This window comes from Podarcis filfolensis, assembly GCF_964270895.1.
Source record: "Podarcis filfolensis genome assembly, chromosome: 1".
Classification (NCBI taxonomy): Eukaryota; Metazoa; Chordata; class Lepidosauria; order Squamata; family Lacertidae; genus Podarcis; species Podarcis filfolensis.
In genome coordinates, this window is record NC_139604.1 from 100,381,356 (window position 1) to 100,405,483 (window position 24,128).

Here is a 24,128-nt window from a genome sequence, read left to right on the forward strand (position 1 = left end):
TTGCTCTTTTGCACTAGAACAAGGCATGCTCCCAACCAACCACCAGCTGAGTGTCCTTTGCTCAAGGAGGCAGAAATGGTTTGTCGGACCACTTTTCTATCCCAGCAGCAGTGGAGGTGGGGCAGGTGTGTGTGTGAAGGGAACAGACTTACTTCTGTTACTTATGCCAGCAGCAGCAGGGCAGGAGAGGAATGGGTGCTTCATATCTCTCCTCCAACCCCCTGCTAGTCCTGCAGAGTAAGCAACAGAATAAACCTGCATATTAAAATGTGGGCTATCACTTAGTCCAGTGGCAGGGTGATGGTGGGGAGAAAGATTATTTCTCCCCTTTGCCCCACCTCCACCCTGCTCCGCCTCCTGAGGAAAGCAAGAGAAGAATATCAGCATTTTTCAAGTGAAGGCCTGTTTATACCAGCAGAAGGAGAGAAGAGGGATCGGGAGGAGCTGAGAAGCCCCTCCCACCTGTCAGATTTGGCCTGCGAGGCTAATTTTGATAAAGATCTGGGCTGCAGAGCCTAAAAGGTCCCCCACATCAGGGTTATGTCCTGATTTAAAATTCCCGATACTCATTATTGTGAGCCCAAAGTAAATAAATATACAACGCAGTTACAGTGGTACCTCGGGTTAAGTACTTAATTCATTCCGGAGGTCTGTTCTTAACCTGAAACTGTTCTTAACCTGAAGCACCATTTTAGCTAATGGGGCCTCCTGCTGCTGCCACGCCGCCAGAGCCCGATTTCTGTTCTTATGCTGAAGCAAAGTTCTTAACCTGAAGCACTATTCCTGGGTTAGCGGAGTGTGTAACCTGAAGCATATGTAACCTGAAGCGTATGTAACCCGAGGTACCACTGCATATGACTGAAGAAATCAGAAATATTTCTTTTTATGCATGTCTCTGGGAACCCATGTTTATGAGTACTTCCCATGTGACTTTGAACACGCTTGCAAAGGAGGAATTTTTTTTACATGGGTCAACTCTGCACTGCAGGGAGGATGGGAAGCACTGTAAGGGGAATAGGTGGGTTCATGAAGGTCTAAGAGGAATGGGGTTGGCAAAGGGTTGAGGGAGTAGTTGGGGTTGGTGAGTGAATCAAGAAGGGGCAGAGCCCCTAGTAATACACATACTTGCAATAGCTAATCTTCCAAATGCCAAATCAGACCTGAAAATTCCGTAGCCTAGTATGTCTATGCACATACATAAACATGGCAAAAACCAAGGTGACAACTGAAGACAACAGAAACTCCAGGAACACAGTCTAATTGCTTGACTGTGAAAACTGGTAACAATATTCCTCAGAATTCCTGATCGTATCAGCAAGCTCCAGTTTGTAAACTGGAACCTGGCCCAACAGGCACTCTGAAGTATTGCACAAAAATACAAACACCACACCAGCTGCATAGCGCAAATCTATCAAATAATCCTCTATGGCAAAAGCCTTTGTCACAGGAGAGGAGGAGGGAATCAATAGGTGAAAAACAAATGAAGAACAAACAGTAGATCAGAGGAACTGATTAAACTGAAATAATATGCAGCAAGAATACTCGGGAATGGAGTAATGTGATATTACTACTCCTTTGTGCCAACTGGTCTGCTTTCTTCATACACACAATACATAAAATCTTTTTACTAGTCCTGTAGACAAACAATGATTCAAATTTCAAAGGTCACTTTAAAATATTAAAGAGCAAATCACTTTCAACAGTGACAAATGTGTAAGATACAAAATAAAAGGCTGATTCGCCCTTCAGTGACCAAACCCGAAGTAAACTCATTCGTTTTCTGAAACTTCATCAACTCCACAAAAAACCTTTGCAATGCTCCTTATGAAGTTCCTCTCCAGCTCTTTCTTCTCCTTACCTCAACTTCAGGGGCATAAGGATGTGCATGAAAAGCACCTAAAAGCCCACAAACCAGAGACACGTTTGGGGAAGTGATTATCAGATCTGCCACAATGGTTTTGGGGGCAAAACAGGCCAAGTAGGTGCAGCCTACCCTCTGGGTCTAGAAGCCAACAGCTGCACACTGACCTCTACACACATGAATTTAGCTCAGACCACAATGATATTTTCTTTTCTTTCTTTTTTTGCAAGGGAGTGTCTAGTGCCAATTTTACCATCCAAAACACAGTATTTTCAAAAAAGACAATTTCCTGCCATGCTAGACTTGCCATCATTTTTCTCATTTTCTATCAGCACTCAAACTCACCGACCAAATGCAGGAATACAAAATAACCACTATAAAGTACCGCCATTCAATTCTGCAGTTGTATGGCAACAGTATGGACATATTAAGAATAATCCAACTACTAGTAGCTCACCTTCTTAATTTTTCCACCCAGTTCTTAATTGTAAATATCCATCTAATTGCAATGTATCCTAGCTACATCACGTGTGTTACTCTACCCACTGAAATATTTCCCTTTCCAGTTTAATGACACCTTTTCTTGCAGCACCACTCATTAATTATGATACTGACATATTGTTGAACCAGCCTCCTCCCCATTGCCTTCCTATTACTCCTCAAAATACATGGTTGTTGTTTTTTTTAACAGAAGCAGAAGAAAAAATGGGTGCAATCAAAACTGATAATAACCCTAGTTCAAATTCCCTCCACATTTTCATTCAATCCATGAAACAAATAAAAAGCAAGATTAGGTTGCAGAGTATGATGAGCAACAGCACACCCCTTCAGCTGCAGTTCTTTTTCACACACATCCATGCATACTAATATCTTCAAATGTGATGCTGGGAGTTGGAGGCAATTACTGCTGCGAGGCATTTGTAAGATGTCAGTCATATCAGAGCAAACACCATGACAGTCAAATCCAAAATGTACATTTCAGCAAATCAAATATTTAGTCACATGAACTGCAGATGTCAAAAAAGAAAAAAAAGAAGAAGGGGGAGGGGGTGGGGAGATGCACAGCAAGCCTCAATGTGGACTGTTTTCTGAACACTTTTATAGGACAAGCTAATCAGGTCAGCTTGAAATAAACACAGAAGAATGCTACTAGCATCACAAAGTAAGTTCTCCTGTTAGTGAAACATGAGAATTATAAAACTATGTATAGGTAGCCATAGGTTTAACCCAAACCATCTCCACCTGACAAAGCACTCTATTAGCCTTATTGTATCTGTGATATACTGTGGGTGCTATAGTTCAATGTGGTCTATAAGTGCCTGTACATTATTCGATTTATCTGCTAGATTGGGGAAAAGGTTTCAACTCATCTGTTTTACTCACTAGGAGGAGCTCTGTTTTGTCTGGATCAGCTTCAGTGTTCTCTGTCACTCAGGAAAGAGGTGGTCATATCACACTCTAATTCCCTAGACAACCTCCCTCATCTAAGGGATCACCCCACTTCTGCTTGCCCTGTGCCTAGAAAGCATGGGTCCAAGCAGTTTTCTGTAACTTCTACATAGGAGCACCTCTGTACTAGGAATGACCCAAAATGCACCTACTGCCTCTACACCAACTATAGCACCTAGATTGCAATGGATGAAATTTTTTTTTCTACAAAGTGTCTTGTAAACTGTTCACCTACTGGTCCTCCTAACCACCTTGTGGAGCAAGACACAACAGCATTCTGACCACTCAGAACAACTCCACGGGATAATTCTAGTCTACACAGATGCAGAAGATGGAGGGAAACAATGCTTCGTTGCTACTATCACTGCCATGTATACAGTAGGCCCTAACTCAGCACTCTAGGCCATGCTCAGTTAGACTCTTCTGCCAACAGCACTGTAGCCACACCACTGTCATGTCTTTGCCTGCAGGTCCTCAGAAAACTGGACAACCACTTTGGCTCCATCAAGTGGCAGAAGACACCTGGGGTGATCATGTCAACTGCCCTAAATATGTAGAGACTCGTTGTGCTGTTTCACTCTGTTCCTGCTCACATACTCATCTTCTCTACCACTGAAGCATTCCAAGACTGAACATTGATCCCGATAGCAGGGATTGAGGCTCAGCCATAGCCAGATGCTCATGTAACATGGGTGAGTGAAGCATCAGAAACAAAGTCCTTGGAAAGGAAATTTGATAAATGTTTCTTTTCATCCAGACAAGCAAGCCAGGACCTGGGCTTTGTGGAAGATGAATTCCCCTACCCTCCCAAGTTCTGGTTTCAGTAAGGAGATAAAAGAAGGCAATTAAGTCGGCTTGTTATTTCCCATGCCACACAATCACTATGCAAGCCCTTGGTGGGATGGGGGTGGGGAGTGTGGGCATGTAAAAAAGAAGCCAAAATTAAAGCAGACAAGTGCTGGCACTTGATGTCAGAAGCATTTGGTCTCTGCTAGTTCTCATATACAATATGACACCTGACATAGTAGTAGTAGTAGTAGTAGTAGTAGTAGTAATTTTATTATTTATGCCCTGCCCATCCGGCTGGGTTTCCCCAGACATTCTGGGTGACTTGCAGCATATATAAAAACATAGTAAAACATCAAACAATAATTGCATCTGATTGCATCAAACACACACAGCTTAAGCTAATTATTTATTAGGGTTACTACTCTATTAGTACTCAAGCATTATATGTGTGTATATGCACACAAACAATATATCTATCTATCTATCATCTATCTATCTATATACACACACATATATGACTGTGTGTGTGTGTGTGTGTGTGTGTAATCATATTCACTAGTAGATCTGTTTAATAAAACAATAATGTTACAACTCCACTTAAGTTGAATAATTAATTTGAGGGTGTCTGTATGCCCCCAAAAATCTATAGGTATTTTGTTACATAATCAAACTGTTGACACATTTTCACAAAACTTTACATATCATCAAGCTCTCAGCCCTGCAGATGAATCAAAATACTCTCTTGGCCATGGCTCTGTGTTCCTACTCACCCCAAGTGTGCCACTGCTGTTTAGAGAGTGTGCTGAACCCCAGCCTTCTTCCTAAACCTGGGAGCTGCAGAATGATGATGCAACATCCCCAATTGTTCAATGAAACATGCTACCATCCTCTTCTCTGGGAAGAGAGTATCCCAGGGCTGCATAGCTAAACAGACAAGCCTGCTGCTGCCATTCCCTTGCACCCACCCTCAAGTTTGGAACTAGACAAGAGCAGGGTTTTTCCTCCAATCTTGCACAGAAGCACACAGCCAGGGATGGGCAGGATCCCAATAATTTTTGGCCTGGCTACCAAGGTCAGTCAAGTCTTGGGGATCTTTGACAATGATCTACAGTGGGCATGGGAAACCTGTGGCCCTGCATAGGCTGTTGGGCTACAACTCCTATCATCCCTGAGCACTGACTTTGCTGATGGAAATTATAGAGTCCAACAACTTCTGGAGCGTTACAGGTTTCCCATGGTTGGCCTACAGGCTTAAGAGTTGACTAGTTTTGAAGTCTCTGGGATAGACAAACAAATAAATGACACTTTATTTTATTCAAAGATCAAAAAGGCTTTTTATTTAAACTCGAGAGAAAGTAGTTTGCCAAGTTTACACCGCCTTCATAGGCCACTTAGCTTACAAAAAAACAAAAAAGGGATGCAAAGGTATCATTTGGTCTAAATTTAAACTTTCACAGGCTCTACGACTGTTTCAACAACACTTAAAAAAGTAATTTTCAAGGAGAACTGTATGGGATCAGCCCACAAAACTTGCAAACCAGTGGCAAGCTGTATCCTTGAACTAACACAACCCTCCTTGATCTTTTCAAAGTCAGCTGTAATTATAATCTAATATAATGAATCCTATTCACAGACCACAGCAGGTAACAGAAGGGCTTTTGCACTGCCACGTTAATTACAATAGTTAATGATTAAAAGTTAATAGGTACAAAGGCAAAAACACAGAAGTTTCATTTCTAGTCTACCTGCCGCAGTGGTGTGCAATATGTACCCACAGTGCCATTTTTCCAACCACACACAATTTTACTGGCAAGCTGCCACTGTTTCAGCCCTTCACACCTATTTCCCCTGCAGCCGACACACAGCGAGAGTTCTCTGGATGGTGGTTGAGGACGCAGCATGTGTCTCTTCTGCTCTGAAGGGGAAGGGCTGTAGCTCAGTGGTGGAGCATCTGCAGAAGTTAAATCCCTGGCATCTCCAGACAGAAATGTGAGAGAATCCTGGAGAGTCATTGCCTGTTAGTGTAGACAACATTGAGATAGATGGAACAATGGTCTAATTCTGTGTAAGGCAGCTTCCTATGTTTCTATGAAGTCCCAGGACAGTTAGACTGGTAGTTAGAGCAGACTGTTCTAGGAGGGATGGAGGAAGTAAGACTCAGGTTGCTTTTCCCTTTGCCATTCTTTCTGAGAGAATGGCCTTCCATTGACCTACGTTTCCCTGGCCAATGACAGAGAACAGAGTGCTTTCCATAAAGTCAAAATGAACATACTAAATCAGAACCCACTCAATTTATGGCATCAGCACATTTTTCCAGTTCCAAATTTTCCGGAAGACCTACATTACTAACCTTAATACTAGTCAGTTTTCATCATTTTCCACTACAAGAAATGAGAACAGCAGAGTCCCAACCATGTCTATTCAGAAATATGTTCTATTGAATCCAGTGGGTTTTACTCCCAGGTAAGTGGCTAAAGGATTGCAACCTAAATCATCAGGAAAATCAATGATACCTTCATAGGGAGGATAATCTCCAGGACAGCCCATCTAAGGATAATTGCACAAATGCAATAAGAAGGCACTCATGTTGTGAAATTATGAAACAAGTCTTCTCCCAGTAACCAAGAGGCATTTCACATCTATGTCCAACATGCTCCCCACTGGGATTCCAACCCAGATCAACAACTCCAGTGGAAGATGCACTGTCAAACGGGAAATTAAAAATAGTATTCACAACATGTGATTCTAATCATACAATAACTTCTCCTAGAGATGTTGGGGGGGGGGGGTTTGCAGTGATTTTGGCATAATTTTCCTTCCAGCCACTGCATACTTTATGTCATCCTCTTTATTGCTGAAGCAATTATGCTTCAACTGCTGCTGTTACATTTGGATGAGGTTTGACAGATGAAATGCTGTTAAAATTAGAGATTCCTCGTGCTCCCTTCATAACAATGCACCGAAGAATCTGTTAGCTAAAACTCTGACGCCTGCCTGCCCGCCTCCCCCCTCGCTCTTGCTTGCGCTCTCGCTCTCTCTCTCTCTCTCTCTCTCACACACACACACACACACACAGTGATTACTAACTTCTGTAGGTGAGGAAACTGCTTAAAAACCAAACATATTGAATCCTGTAGAAACTAAAGACTAACTGGAGAGTTGCCCCACCCACCTGTCAAAGTTGACCTGCAGGGGTAAGGATCAACAACATCTGGCCTGTCAGGCCAAAATGGTTCCCTGCCTCTGACACAGGAACATTAGAAATTGCCTTATATCAAGTAAGACCATCAGTCCATCTGACCCTGACTGATGCTGACTCTTCAGGGTAGCAAGGTTGAGTTTTCACCAGTCCTACCTGGAGACGGCAGGGGAAATCTGGAACCTTAGGCATGCAAAAGCATGTGCTTTACCACTGAGCTAAAGCCCTTCCCTTCTGGAATGCGTAACCCAAAAAAACATCTGGACACATACAGCAAGAAAATGGAATTGAACCAATAATCATTTATTAGATCACACTACATTTATGGATGAGGACTGTGCCAAAGGAGATAATGTACTCCAGTTACAATATGGTAGCTGCACTCATATGTAATGAAACTGCATGTTGTTGTTTAGTCGTGTCCGACTCTTTGTGACCCCATGGACCAGAGCATGCCAGGCACGCCTGTCTTCCACTGCCTCCTGCAGCTTGGTCAAACTCATGCTGGTAGCTTTGAGAACACTGTCCAACCATCACGTCCTCTGTCATCCCCTTCTCCTTGTGCCCTCCATCTTTCCCAACATCAGGGTCTTTTCCAGGGAGTCATCTCTTCTCTTGAGGTGGCTAAAGTATTGGAGCCTCAGCTTCAGGATCTGTCCTTCCAGTGAGCACTCAGGGCTGATTTCCTGAAGAATGGATAGGTTTGATCTTCTTGCAGTCCATGGGACTCTCATGAGTCTCTTCCAACACCATAATTCAAAAGCATCAATTCTTTGGTGATCAGCCTTCTTTATGGTCCAGCTCTCACTTCCATACATCACTACTGGGAAAACCATAGCTTTAACTATACAGACCTTTGTTGGCAAGGTGATGTCTCTGCTTTTTAAGATGCTGTCTAGGTTTGCCATTGCTTTTTTCCCAAGAAGCAGGCGTCTTTTAATTACGTGACTGCTGTCACCATCTGCAGTGATCATGGAGCCCAAGAAAGTAAAATCTCTCACTGCCTCCATTTCTTCCCCTTCTAATGTTAATTAGTAATGTGGAAATGAGTAGTTTCTTTCCAAAGTGTGTGTAGCTACATAAACAGTCAAAATACCACTCATTCTGTGTGGACAGATGTGTCTGCCTAGTCCTCCAAAATAACAGAAGTTTCATGCATGCATTTTTATCATGCAGCATTGGTTGCAAAAAAGGGGAAGAGGCTGTTTTCCATAGTCATCCTTATGTGGACCTTCTGCATCTCTGATGGACCAGGGAGAGAGAGAGAATGAACTCAATACAAAGCAGTACAAATACTTAGCTTTCCGAATGCCCTAGACTGGATCCTGGCTACTTCTAGCTAAAATGATTGAAGTGCAGGGCTGGGGAAATCTTCTAAAAAGTTGAGGAACTAATGTCACAGCACTGCACTAGATAGTGCAGTGCCATACCACCTGTGAAGGCCTCCAGTGTCACCCCCAGAATGAGACCCCAGAAGCTAAGCTTTCATTTAAAAACAAACAAACGCAAGTCTCTAGCCTACCTAGAATCAGTATTAGAAACAGATATGAAATCTATGAGCTAAATGGTACCTTAAACCTAGGTTATGGGTGCAACAACGGAATGTCTAGGCCGTGCTTTTTTATAAGAATACAAAGCTGAAAATGAATGAACCGCAGCTAAAATATTACGTTCATTTTTCACATGGTCTAGTCCTTCCCCTACCCACCCACTAATATTCTTAAGAAGGTCTCTTCTCCAGTCTTCAGAGAGTAGCTGGAAATCGGGAGGCAGAAAAATGTCCTCCTTTCCTTCCACTCTGAAGTTTGAATCTGAAATCTTAGGCACAGTACTGCACCCAGAGCTCAGAAACTGCTCTCGCTAATGAAATTCCCTGTCACAAAATGCGCCTAGAATGGGAGCTTTGAACACTGCCTAGACTGAAAGTTTTGAAACAAACAGTGCTGGTACCCTTCTAATCAATTTCTGAAAAATGAGCCAACCTAGCTACTCCTTCCTGTCAAGTGTTTTAGCCAATGAGTGAATTCAGTACTATGATTGATAAGTGAGTTAGTTGCTTGGACAACAGGCAATATGCATCCCTGAGTTCCTACAGAGCTGTGTGTTTTCGCCATAGTTTGCCCTTCCTTTTTTCCTAACGCCCAAGATGCATTTTTTCTGTGGTGGGTTCATCTGAGATCAGCTACTCCCTAGATCAGTGCTTCTCAACTGGAACACATGCCCCCCAAGGGGGGCATATGAAGATCTTGGAACAAGGGGCATGTTTCCAAAAATATGCACAATATAAGTTAAAAGATAAACGTCATGATATTTCAAGCTATTTGAATGTTTAAAAAATGATTATGGGAGCCAGGATTTAAGTGCATGTGGAATTTTTACATTAGCTGAAAGGTGGCATTGGTTTAAAAAGGCAGAGAAACACTGCCCTAGACATTATTTTTTGCAAATACTACTACACAGTAAGTGTGGGTAGATCTTAAGAATCCCCTTCCCAAATGGCAATTGCAAAATGTGAAACTTTTGCAAAGCAGCTTGGCCACTTGCTATGTAAACCCTAAAGCCAGGAGCCCGTTAAAATTCATTGTATGGTTAACTTACAGTACAATGGCACACGTGTCTACTCAGATGCAAGCCTCTCTGTGTTTAATGGGGCTTGCTACAGTATGGCAGCCTATGCTTCAGTTTAGGGTTGGCATGGGAAAAACAGGGTTCCTGTGCTTTTAACAGCTGTTATCTCCACTATCAGGACAAGCAGAACACAGCTAACTTCCCATGGAAAGCATGATGTTGGGGATGGGGAGGGAAGCAGCAATAACTACGCTCTCTAACTCCCACTCAGCCATGAAGTTCACTGGGTGACCTTGGGCCAGTCAACATCTCTTAGCCTAACCTGCCTCACAGGGTTGTTGTGAGGATGAAATGGGGGGGGGAGGACCATGTACACCACCTTAAGATCCTTGGAAGATAAAGGTGGTATATAAATGCAATAAATAAAATGAAATAAACTAGTTAATTACCAGCATTGTGACCGGAACTAGTTTTCCCCAGTAAATTGCCAGTGTAAGGGTAGCAGATGGAGCTAATACATAAGCTTGTCTGAAAACAAATATTTTTTCTCTCTCATTGTATTATGACAATGCAATTAAAAGAGGCAAGAAAATGATTGTCCAAAACCATGTGAAGTTGGAACTATGATTGAAAAAATGTGAAAATCTATTTTCCCTAATTTGGCAAACAAGCATAGTCTCGTTGCATGCAATGTTTCTCATTAATCTTTAACTTGAAGAAGTGGTTTTGTTATTTACAATGGGAGACTAAAACGCAACATTTCAGACAATTGTCTGCTAAGTATAACATTTGTATCCTGCTGTATAAATCGCTCTCTTTCTGGAAGAGATATTTTTCAAGTGCTGATAAAGTCACTGGATGACTTTTTAATCCTTTTCAACTACAAGGCCACTTGGATGATTTGCTACACTTGAGGTGATGAATGAGCAGAACCATATGAAGATACTCAAAGGCTTTTAAAAACTTCTTTCAGAGAATCCTCTATAAAAAACAGAAGTATCGTTCTTAATCATTTCTATAGCATTTTTAAGCATATGAAGCACTTTCTGACTCTTACTCAGAGTCCTGTAGGGCGGTTTAACTTGAGAAACTTGCCCAAGCCTACCCACAACCTCACTTGGTTATCAGTTTACAACAAATCATGCACCTGTTATTCTTTCAATGTATAATCTGCATACCACTCTGAAAGAAAAACACAACTTTAGGAAAATCACTTTTTCCAAATACTTCCAGTTGTTGGAAAATAAAAATGCTTTGTTCCAGATCCGAGGATGGTAACATGCCTGGAGTTGGGCAAGTACCACTGGAGACTTATACTACTCATAACAAAGGGGTCCTAGTCTGATGCAATTTTACACATCCCAGTTTAAACTGAATGCAGTCCTTTATGCAGCAATGCAAGAAGCAGAAATGAAGGTCATGTGTTACTCTAGTTTGCTCAGATCTGTCATCCCTGCGGTGGGGACTGCCTTAAATCAAGCACTGTTTGCACATTTTGAAAGGTGGGTGGGGCAACCTGTGTGTTAATCGTGTGATATCATAGTGACATTATGTGATTGATGGGAGGATAGTTGTAGCATAAAAATTCTCTAACATCCTGAATTTCAGAATAGGGCCTATAATCATATAATACCATATACAATGCATAACAAATGTATTGTTATGGGCTAGTGGGTGCCATATTTCCCCCTCTAGATTCTTGGGTACTGGGGTTTAATCAAAGCTGGTATACTGAACTGGTTTTTCTGCCAGACAGAGGTGCAGAGAGAGAGAGATGATAGTTCTGCCATTAAGCCATCCACAAGAAGGAAAAAACCTACACGTAACAGAGGGAAAGGTTTCCAGGGCAACGTGGGTGTGGTGTCACAGAGGGAAATTGTCACAGAAGGTGGGAATTGCTTGGCAAGGGGTTTTCTGGGAAGGGGGAAGGAGGTGCCAGAACTCCAGGCACAGGTCATGTGGGGCAGAACCATTTTGGCAATCTGGGACAGAGCCACAGGAATGGTGGGCGGGATGCCTTGGGCAGCTGTGCTGCTGTGGGGAGCAAGACTCTCTCGAGATATAATGCTGTGAACTCACTTCTTCCACCTAGACCCAGGTGTATATAGGTGTAAAATAAACCATATATCTTAAAACACTACAGTCTCTGATGTGCCCGAATTCCCAATGGAAACATGACCCTGAGTAAGCACCTGGAACGACCTGGAATCTTGCTACCTACCTCCTGGCAGAGATTGCGGGGTGGCGCACAACCTTTGTAACAATATATTTTCATGATAAACAACTCAAAGAATATGTATTAGCAATTATCTTTGACCAGAGTCTTTATAAACATATACAGATATGTAAAAAGCTTTTCATACTGTGAAAGGTTCTTTGTTTAAAAAAAAAAGATCAAACAGAAGTTCTTGTTTATTTTAGCATATCAGGTCAATGCACACTGTACTACAATTCTAACTCATCAAAGTTTGTGGTTCTCATGCTTCTTCAGTTGCAAACTTTAACTGTGGATGCTCAAGCAGAGTCTCAGAAAACTTGCATTCCACTCTTTGTCATTCCACGCACATGTAACATAGAGCAGTAACATACCAAAAACTTTAGCTATACCTCTTCCTAAAACAATATTCAAAACAAAGTCAACTTTATTGTACAACTATTGTATCATTCTAAAGCTTCAATCAATTCTCAAGTCACAAGGATACATTTAAATTAGGAAAGGAGGCTTTGAGGTTAAGATTTTTGCCTTAAACTATTCTCTCTCTCTCTCTCACACACACACACACACACCCACACGCACACACACAAACCCAAGGCATTTATGCCACAAGCAAAAAGCATGGGCATCACAATCCGGGTACACAGAGCAAATTGTTCAATATGGCTCAAACAAGTGTGCCAAATGTACCCTGCTGTCAGCATTTGAATTCCCAAGTGCCAGGAGACCAAAATAGAAGCAGCAGTCTGTCCACCAACACTTGAACACTGGGCACACACAACAGAAACTTCCCAGGCCAGCAATGGTTTGTCCATGTGAATAACCAAAAGGTAGATATCTAATTATGAACTCATAGGTCTCCTGTGGCTTTCAAAAGTCACTTTTTAACATCTAAGTAGGGCTTTATGGTACACAAACATCCTTAGTGTTATTTTTTCATATTTGTAGTTGCTCTTCAGTGGCATCTCTAGCATTATGGGCTGAAGGTTGGAGGCCCCCTGATCAAAGGTTGAATAAAGAAGGGAGGCATACAATTAAAGACAATTGCATCATGTTTGTTTGTTTTGGTACTTCAGACTCAGGAAGCAGGAGGGAACCATGCAGAACAAGTCAGGTAATGACTCCAGCTGGGATGCAGTCAGATAATTCTCTCCTTCCCCCAACATAGCCATATCCGTATGTCAGAGATGATGGGCTGCTGGTCTCTCAGCCCAAGCTTAGCAGATGTGTCTTTCTGCAAAGGTGCAACTGTTGTCTTTGGGGCTCAGACAAACTGCCCAACAGCTGCACAGTCAGAAGGTTGGAATCCATCTGTCTCAGGAGACAAAATGGAAGAGTGCATCTTCGGAGGTCAAGTCAAATTGTTGAGTTACTGTAAAGACCAATATCACTGCTTTTCCACACACATGCAAAATCAGGCTCAAAGTGGCTTACAACAAAGAAACAGGGATGCATTTCAAAGAAACGCTACAAAAATTTCACAACAACATAGCAAAACAATAACATTGCAACAATTTTATAACGTAGCAAAACAATAACAAAATCATAGCATAGGAAAGCAATAGGATTGTGTGCTGTCCTTTTCAAAAACTTATGGGTTCAAGAACTTATGCTAATACATCTTAATTTTTAAATGAGACATGCTGAGGCTTACTTAGTCTGAAGTCCATATTTCTTTCATATGGAAGTTATTGTTCCATCATTGCATACAGTGAGATAGTAGCTGCTTTTCATTGGAAGGAATTTTGTACATGATTAAAAACACTTATTCCTGAACAAGTCAGGGGGAAAGATGCAAGCTTAAACACTAAAAGCCAACCAACTTCAAAAGACACAAGCTTACTGATCTTCCTCCAACAGTTTACATGGGGGTATATTTTATCCTCAGTATAATCCTGTTTGGTAGGTTGTGCTGAAACTTGCACAAAGTTACCCAGTGAGCTTCAGAATACAACAGGATATAAAGCTGGATTTCTTACATCCAAAGCCACTGAAATCAGTGGAACTTACTTATAGGTAACTGATATTGTAATTAAGCTGTAAAACCATACTCTGGGATTAATAATGATACATTGAAAATAGGTGGGAAATTTAGCATAACTAATTGAAGTTTAGCAATTCATTCCTAGATGCTTTCATCTTCTGTTCAGAATTTTTTTAAATAACAATTGTCAGAAGATCCTTGCAGTGCAAATCTAATCAGATTAACTTCATAATTACTTGTAGTACAGATTTAAAATATATGTGTGAGCAAGTATGACACTTCCCTGTGGAAACAGCACACAACCATGTTTTATTCACAAAATGTTTACAGATTTACAAGAGATACAAGTTTATGTGACATCATTTTTCAGAATACAGAATACCTGGAATCACATTGTATCAACTATGCAGAATATGCACTGGCTTCCTATAACATATCAAAATACAATTCCAACTACAAAGTTTAACCTACACCGAACTAAGAAACTCGGAACCCTTCTAGAGAGGCAGTTTTATCATGCGATCTACTACAGATTGCGTGCTTACTTTTTTCATACAAAAGTTAGCACATCATTAAAGATGCACTATCCCACTTCTAGATCATTCCCACCTTTCCCCATTAGAATTTATTTCTTGAACTCTTATGCCGATTTACTTAGATGTCTTGTTAAGAGTGTCTGCACTGTATTTCACAAAAGCTACACTGAAGTAATGTATTTTATTATTATTACATGTGTATACTGCCCTTCATCCAAAGATCAGAGCTGTTCACAACATAAAAATACAAAATGAGAACACAGAATATATAATAAAACAAATATAAATACAGACCAATAATCTCCTCACAAACACATTTAAAAGGCCATTGGACATTAATCAGCCCAAGGCCTGGTTAGAGAGAAGCATTTTCGCATGGCGCCAAAAGATATGCAAGGAAGGCGCCACGCAAGCCTCCCTGGGCAAAGCATTCCACAAACAGGGAGCCATTGCAGAAAAGACCCATTCCCATGTTGCCACCCTCCAGACCTCTTGTGGAGGTGGCACACAAAGAAGGGCCTCAGCTGATGATTGCTGAATCTGGGTTGGTTCATATGGGGGAAAGTGGTTCTTGAGGGTCTGCAGTTCATGTGGGGAGAGGTGGCCTTTGAGGTACTGACTGCAGGAGTAAAGGACACTGTATTCAAGTGCATAGGATTGCATCCTATTCTTATTCTTAGTCTTATTATTACACAGGATTGTATGCTTAGATTTAACACAACATACAATTCTCTTCATTTTTATTTTTTAAAATATACCTAAGTATCCAAGTTCAAAAACAAACATATTTTCTTCCTATGAAAGAACTTTGAATTGAGCAATTTAGAGTGGGAAAGAAGGGGGTGGGTGGGATGATTAACCCATTTCCAACTCACGACATGGTTTTAAAATTATGGGTAAACTCCTGTAACAATACACAATGCACAAATTAATCTGCCAACATTTGGGGGACTCGAAAATAGAAACCATATGCAAACCAGAAGCTTCTATTAAAATGCAACCGAGTATTTTCATTTAATGAAGAAAACAGAGAATGCATCACCTTGTCCAGATGGAAAAGGGAGACAGAGATGGATGTCACCCACATAATGACAAAAACCCACACCAAACCTCAAAATGACCTCATTCACTGGTTTCATCTAGATATTAAGCAACATGGTACAGATCAAGGGCTCTAAGAGGAGGAACAACAATATCTCAAATTAACCTTCTAGAAACTCTCAGCAAAGTAGGTACTGAATTTCAAAGTATGGTACCCTACCCTATTCCAGAAGGTACTAAATTTCAAAGTACAGTACCCCTACCCTATTCCAGAAGGACACCATAGTTTAAGGATCAAAAACATGAAAGATTCAGGGAAATCAACAGGATTACATCAGCCCAGAGTCCCTGTGCTCAGCAGCGCTCAGAGACACCATATTATTTAATTCTAAATGTATACCTTTTGCACAAGGCTCCATTTTATTAATCTCATGGTTCTAGCAAAACACAAAGCAGATCTCACAAGCCTTAAGCATGTCCTCCTCTGCTTTGTAGAACCAGTCAGTCACAAGATTTTGGATTTTTCCAAAATCACAAATTAAATACAAAATATAGTGGCTGCATACTTTGGTTCCAAAGTAGGTAACGATTTCTATCCAGTGTTACAGCATCTTTGTCTTCAGCGGTTCTATAACTAGATAGTTCAGGCTGCTGACTAAGTGCTATTCAATTACCCTCATTATGCACAGAGGTCACCTGCCAATTCCCCAGGCTGAAATTCAGCACCAGCCCACTTGAAAGACTCCTGCCTACCTTCACATCCCTTTTGTCCAGGGCAGCCTGGGACCTGACACACTTATCATCACAGCCATTTGCACCAAGCTCAATTTGTCCCCCAAGAACAAGCTTTTCATAAGTATCAAAAAGCATGCTAAGCACACCGCAGGTGTCAGAACAAGAGAATGTGCTGTTTACCTTGCCTTCTCACAACTCCTATCACTTTACCACCTAGAAGGTGAAAACTTAGCCCTTTCTTTTCATAATGCCAGTAACTCTGCATTCCAGAGATGAGGACCAAAGAGGGGAGCAGGACCTAGAGAAGCAGACTAAACACTGAAAACCAGTGTAGGACCAACTAGGGAAGAGTCATAGCTAAGTAGTACACCATCTGCTTTGCATGCAGGTTCAATCCCCAGCATCTCCAGATAGGAAAGGGAGTGACTCCCTGTCTGATATCCTAGAGAATTAATGCCAGTCAGTTTGGCTGAGCTACGTGAACAGTATAAGACAGCTTCCTATGTTGCTCTGTGGCTGAGGGATGGTGCAAGTGCTCTTTCTTCAGTAGTTTGTGCTCTGCAGCCTCCCCAGGTGCTCACACGTCCTGAAAACTTCATAACAGCCTTGGCTGGGCTTTTCTGTAAGAGTAGGAAGCCATGGAGGCCATCTACCATGTCCCTGTCATTTCATTGTAATTTTTTTAAGTAACCTTTTAAAGAAATTAGTGAGTACCGGGGGGGGGGGGAGGAGGGATTGTCAAAGTCAAAGTAAAGACTTCTCTTAACTATGAAATCAGAGAGTGCACCAATCCCAGAAGTTTGGTATTAAGCCTCTTTAGCTTCCCAGTCTTCAATTAAAGGGAAGGCAACATGAGGCAACTCTTCCCTTTTTTTAGATCAGTACGTACAGGCAGCTGGGAAGGTTGAAGGGCTCGGGATAAATGTTTCATGGAAAGGAACACACACAAACCACTTTGGCTACCTCGCCATGGTAAGGTGAGCTGAACCCTATACACACACATCCCCCCAAAAATCTAAAGCACCTTGTGAATATGGCAGGAGAACAGGAACCTCTTTCATGGAGGAAGCTTTCAACAAATTGGGATGACAGGTTTTGGCACAGTGATACCAAAAATCCCACACCTTATATCCTGGATCCTGCTTGAGCCTTTTCAGGCAAAATCTTTCCAGTAGGAAAGAAAACGGGCAGCAAGTACACATAAGTTCCATATTTGTGCTGCTGCCATTTTCCCCTCCACAATCGAAAAAGTTTCAGTCTCCACCCTTCGGTTAACAGAATCATCTGCGTGTGGCTAGGAGGTGTCCCCTCCCAGCAAAATGTTAAAATCAAAACTCCATAAAGCATGTGAAACTTGCATGACTGCTCCTTGGAACTGTGATTGCCTGGAACAAGAATATCTGTTTTCATCATACATCTATCTAACCAAACAGGATATTATGTTTTTAGGGCATCGTAATGATTTCCAATAGCTATTCCACAACTTTCCATGACTAGAAGTGCTTTGGCACCTTAGAGATTTTCGGGCTGTCATTTTTTTTTCACATAATAGATATGCAGTCGGCACTGATTTGTTATGCAGCATTGGCATATCTTTCCTTGCAGTACTGTTTCTGTTGCTCGATTTCACATTTCCCCAGTGTTCAAACCCACAACAGCTTGCTGCTAGAAAAATGCAATTTAAACAGAAGGTCAAAAAACAACAGTACACAGACATCTTTTTCCTCACCCCACCATCCTGCAATTTCACATCAACCTTTTACTTGATTTTCTTTCTTTCCCCCTTTTCTCATTGCAGAGTATGCTGAAACACTAACTCAGCTCTGCTTCAAAAGTTGCAAACTATATATAGCTAGCTACCCACACAGACACCCCATCTACTTACACGCAGTGTAGAATATTGGACAGAGCGTTGGGCTTTGATGTGGGAACTCACTCGGCCATGAAGGTCACTTGATGGCCTTGAGCAAATCACCACCGCTCAGTTTTACCGAATTGCTACAAAGGGACTGAACTCTTTTTATCCTGCTCTGACTCCTAATAAAACAAACAAATAAATCTATGAAACAGGAAGAGAGTGTGGCAATTTAGGTCATGGCTAACATAGGTAAGAGTAAAATAAGGTGGGACGTTCTCTAAGCATTGTATCTGACTGGCATATCCCCCCCCCACACACACACACAGTGAGCTATACAAAATTGTACGATGCACTGGTCAAATCAGAGTATATAAGAACCTACTGTCCATTGCATATCCAACTTTCTGGTTTATTCAAGAAATATTAAAAAGGTGCATGGCATAGACATAAGAATTTACTAAACTCTACAGTTTATTTTGTCTATAGACCAGATTTTCTTGTTCCTTTTGACATCATGACACACTATCATTAGAGGGATATTAAAAAGAACAGCTGCACACGAGAAATTAGAAATCCAGGACTTTTATTACTATTTGGCAGCATCATGACCTACCTCCCCCCTGCCCCCCCAAAAAAGAAGGTACAAAGACAGAAATTTAGCAGGAAGGAAACTGAACTATATAGGAAATAAATGATAGTTTGCCAAGATGGCAAAAACTCAGCAAACAGTGATATGTGAGTGTGCTGGTTTTGGTGCTCCCCTAGACTCCCTGATTTCTAGTAAGCCAAACTTTCATAGCCAACAGACTCCATCATTTGCTGCCTTCTCGGTCCCTTTCACACACCTGATTATGGTGTTGAAATTGGCTCATGCCGTAAGACTGTCCCTGAAGGTTTCCTGCGTGACTGCATGTCCTGAAGCAAACATCATCGTTTTCGAAGGGGAAGAGTCAAACCTACCAACAAAATAGCCTGATGGCAGAACCATTCTGTTTTGCAATTTGCAGTAAGGGAGGGTTGGCCCTAGATGAGAGACCACCTGGAAACCACATGTAAGGCACACACAGGTCTACTTGGTAGAAATGTATAAATAACAATGAACACTCCACAAGTGTGCTGGTTGTGAGCTCTGACTAGTCTCTTCCTCAGTCAAGTGTATGCCTCACACATCTACAGATACACATCTCCCATTCAAACTTTGCAGCAGGGCTGGGGAACCTGTGGCCCGCCAGATATTTGCTGCACTACAATCCCCATCATCACTTACCATTGGCCATGCTTGCTGGGGCTGATGGGAGTTGGAGTTCAGCAGCCATGGAAGGACTACAAGTTCCCTGCCCTGCTTTACAGTATTCACTAAAAGACAGCAAATTGACTCATGCATGGGGAGGGGATATCAAAGTTTTGACACTGGAGGGGATGAGGTTAAAACAGGACAGAGCACATTTAAGAAGTGTTGGGAGGTAGTAATAAGAAAAGGACATTGAAAGTGTGTGACAGCACTTTAAGGCCTGCAGTTCACTTGAGGAATGAGCAAGACGGCTGAAAAGTGTGTGAAGTATAAAAATTCCTCGCCCATATTATCTATTTGCCTACAGAGAAGTAAAGCCCATGTGAGTTCAAGGGGACTTTCACCTAGGTAAGCTGTAAACAGGATTGCAACTTAAGGCTGAACTGAACAGTGCTTGCTTCTGAGCAGGCGGGCATAAAAATGAGTTATAAGGCTGCAATTCTATGTACAGTACATTTATTCTTTGGCGGGGGGGGGGGGGGCGGGGATGGATGGGGCTTGTTATGAGTAAACTTGTTCAGGACTGGGTGCCTAGCACCCTTCCTTGCGGCCATCCTACCCTCCTCACCTTTCAGCCTGCCTCTCCCCATAACCAAAAGGCCGGGTAAGCTCCCGTCCGCAAGGTCAGAGCTGGCATCCCACGTGCCCCAGCGCCGGCTTGCGGGCGTCGAATTGCTGGCCTGAGCTCAGCCTACCAAGCGTGCCGACTTTGTTTTGTTTTCTGGCTTGCAAAGTGGAAACTTTCCTTCCCCAGCGGGTCCTGCGGGGCCGGGTTGTTATTATTTAGACAGCTGCAGGGGAGCCCCTGCCTCAAAACGGCCCCTCCCCGTCTTCTTTCCAAACTCCCCGCTTTTTCAAAACCCTGGGGAGGAGATCGAGTGGGGAGCAGTACCTCTGTTAAATTGGGGGGGGGGGGTTAAAAGAAACCAGCCGCCGCGTGTAGCAATCGCAACCTTGCAGAGACGCAACGAGCACAAGTTGCAACGAAAAGTATAAGGGGGGGGGGAGGATGAGTTGAAGGATGAGTTGCAATGCAGTAACCCGCCCTGGGACCTTCGGATCAATTAATTCATAGCAGACAAAGCGGTGGGACTGTAGTCACACGTGCATTTGAGACCACCATCGCATTTCCAAAATAAATAGTAGGTCCCCGGGGTGTAGACTTCTCTGAAACTAACGCTTTCTTGTCGCTTTACTCCGCCTCCCCCCAAAAAGCAAAACCCGTGTGGACAGCTGCCGGGGAAGGATCGGCAGGCATTCTGCACACGCTCAGAGGCACTCGATCCCAACAATCCAAAGGCTTTTGGGGGGGGGGGGAGGCGAGAGACGGAGGGAGAAAGGAAAGAAGCACACCCAGCCAACAGGAGGCGCCTCACCTTTTGGTCGACGATGGAGCAAGCCATTTCCCGGACATGGGCCAGACTGAACTCTCCCGAGGAGTCTTGCAGCAAGAGTACCGGCTCCCGGCTGAGGCCGATCTGGAGGTGGAAGGAGATGCCGCCGCCGCCGCTGCCCGGCTGCGAGGGGCTAGGCGGCCGGATGACCGGCGGGGCGCTCATCGACAACTTCCCGCAGCACGGAGGGAGGAAGAGGCAAAGGGGGGGGGGGGAGGAGAGAAAGCGGGAGAAAGTCAGGCGGAGTTTGCAAGAGCAGGCCGGCAAAAGTTGGTTTCTGCAAAGTCCTCTCCGCTTCCCGGCTGAAAATGGCGGGGGTGGGGAGGGGTGGCGGCGTGAGACGAAGGAAAGATGCCGAGGAGGAGGAGGAGGGCGGCCAGGCGTGGTGGGGATGGCGCCGCCTCAGCGGCAACAGCAGCTTCTCCCCCACCCTCCGACTCCCAAGCGCGGAGTCCCTGAGGCGGCAGCGGCCACTGGGCGGTCAAGCGCGCTCTGAGGGGGAGAAGAGGATGGGCGGGAAAGCAGGCGCCAGAACCGCCGCCGCCGCCACCCGGCGGCTTCAGGAGCAGCAGCAGCTCCGGCGGCGCCCGGGTGGCGGGGCAGGACACGGGGCAGCGGCCCAGCTCCAGGGGGGCGGCCCGGCCTGCCAGGTGGCCCGAGGCTTAGTCGGCCCGCCGTTCCCTGAGGAGCCCGCTCCGCCGTTTCTCACTCTCTCGCCTCCCGCACCCCACCGCCGGCTGCTCTTGCCTGCGCTTCCCTACCAAGCAAACGCGCGCAGCAGGAGCGGGCGCGTAACTTTAAGGGTCGCCCTTGCCTAGACAGGCATCCAGCACTGGTTAGCAGCCTTGTCCGTGGCCTAGCCGGATGTCACGGCCGGTTGCCAACTTCTGAGGGGTTTTTTTGGGCGGGGGGGGGGGTTGTCCCCTAGCGGGGCTCTTGTGGCTTTTAAGGGCTCTGTGGAAAGTCAAACTGAGCAGATGAAGCTGATCCTGGTAGGAAGGAGAAAACTTCACCTGTGGTGCTTTGGTCTCTCTGGGTATCTGGTTGCTGTTAGAAGTTCAAGAGCCCTAGTGTGGAAGAAGCTGACCACCCTATTTTCTTCCCTTTACTCTTCACCCAACTTCCTACATAGCTTTCTCATTCCATTAAAAAATTAAAAAATAAATAAAGTTTCTCCCTATCACCCAAGACTTCCTCCATACTCGTGAGATTCCACTTGCAATGTTCCCATGCAATAGTTCCTAGAAAACATTTGGAGATAACGTTTCGATTCTGGGTCCTTTTCCTCAGAGTTCAGTGAGACATGTTTTCATGCAGCAGGACTGCATGTTACGCTCCATCCTTAGCATGTTGATTGGAACTTGCTTCCACTTGCGCTGGCAGTCAATCCATTCAATATTTATTCAGATGTAAGTCCCAATGGGGCTTAATCCAGAGAAAGTGTATTTAATATTGCAAGCTTAGTCATCCCGCTGACCTGGGTGAACCCATTTCTTTACTACCTCTCTCTCACACACCTGGACTCAGTTCCTTATAGCTTTCTCCCTGTGACCCTTCATGGCCTTCAGAGTGTGCCATCCCAAAGTCTAAAACCCTTCTTCAGCACCCCTGTGCCTTTCATTCCCAGGGCACTCAGGTCCATTGTTTATATACTTCTGCCTCATCTCCTTTCCACCACCCAGCCATAAGTATTTTCATTTAAAAAAAACAACCCTCAATTTTGCCTTCCTTCCACAATTCTTTGGACCCCTCTCAAGATTGAAGACTTTGCAGCCAGGCTCCCCTTGTCCCTTTAAATCAGCACTCTGTACCTTCAAAGCTGCCTTCATCCCAGCTGTAACTGGTCCTTCCACCGCTGCTTCTGCTGCTGTTCCTGTTGTATTAGTGAGAGATAACAGCAAGGCTAGCTGGGAGAGCCTGAAGAAACTCTGTGAATCCCTCCTGCTTTTGTGACTGCTTCTGGGCTGGGTTATGATTTGCATGTAAGTAGGAGCTTAAACCTGTCAGCCAACTCTTCCTAGCTGTCTCCATCCAGCAGAGTAGCAGTGAGTGGTGCCATCCCCCTTCTCCAAGAGCCAGTCACATGCTGATAAAGAGAGGGAGGAAGCTGTCACCACACAGAGCTATGGATCTATTTAGCTGACTGCTGTGTCTCTCATTTGAGCTGCTGCTGCTGCTGCTCCTCAGTGATTTATTTGTGAGTGAAGAATAATCAGGGGGGAAATCCCACCCACCACCTGTCATTTTTCTATTTACCAAACATGAAAAAACATCCTATCTAGTGAATGTCGTTTACTAAGCAGAAGCTCTTTTACATCTCTTGGAAGAAAGAAGAGTTTGCCTTCCCGTTATTAGAGAAAATGCAAAACACATCTCTGTACTCCCATCTTCAGAGAATAAGACTCGAAGGAGTATGGAAACCTTCCAATTCATTACCCCAAAGTAAAGCACTGCCACTTTAACAGTCATTGCCTCTAGGAAAAAAATCCTGGGAACTGTAGTTTGTTAAAGCTGCTGAAAGTTGTTAGGTGATCCCTCCCTGTTCCCTTAAGAAACTATAGTTCCCATTATACTTTGTGGGAAGCCATGACAGTTAAAGTGATATACATGTGCTTTAAATGTATGGTGCGGATCCCTCCATGGTCTTGTAGCACTTTAGAAACAAAACAAAAAAATTATAGCATAAGCTTTGGTGGGCTAAAGTCCACTTCCATTAGATGTGTTACGTGTCACCCTATGAGCACCCTATATATCTGCCAACAAGAATTCATACATCAGATGAAGTGGTCTCCAGTCTATGAAAACATATGATAAATTTGTTGGTCTTTAAGATGCCCACAAGATTCTAAGCACAAAAATGTCTTAGAATGATGCTGTATCTCATGTTCCAGTCCAGTGCTACATTGTACAAGCCAAAGCACAGCAATTGTTTTGAGAAATGGGTCACAATGAATCTATTTCCTCCAAGAGTGCCTGCAGCTGATCCACCACTAACCTCTCAAGTACCTTACCTTAAAGAGTGGGTATTCGTGACCAGCTGGTAGTTGTCAAATACCTCTGGGGCCAGGGGGACTTCTTCAGGAGTAGTCACACTATAGCCTCCTTCAAGGCACCAGGCAGCATCATGTCATGCAAAGATGGGCTAACACTCCTTCAACCCACCTGGCCAACCACCCTCAGGTAGCTTGAATTAACCATGATGGGCAGG

The 24,128-nt window shown here is 43.5% G+C and overlaps 1 protein-coding gene across 2 annotated transcripts in view; it reads right to left on the reverse strand.

Annotated features, from left to right (window-relative positions):
- Positions 1-22,899, reverse strand: part of PRKD1 (protein kinase D1) — a 102,831-nt gene extending 79,932 nt beyond the window's left edge. The window contains exons 1-2 of one of the 2 annotated variants that reach the window (XM_083611984.1): positions 22,732-22,899; positions 20,903-21,091 (exon numbers count right to left, since the gene is read on the reverse strand). In XM_083611984.1, the coding sequence (XP_083468110.1) occupies positions 20,903-21,091; positions 22,732-22,749 (207 nt within the window). In that variant the 5' untranslated portion in view covers positions 22,750-22,899. The remainder of the gene's footprint in view (positions 1-20,902; positions 21,092-22,731) is intronic. The other variant, XM_083611982.1, reaches the window with a different exon arrangement.
- Positions 22,900-24,128: the final 1,229 nt, after the last annotated feature.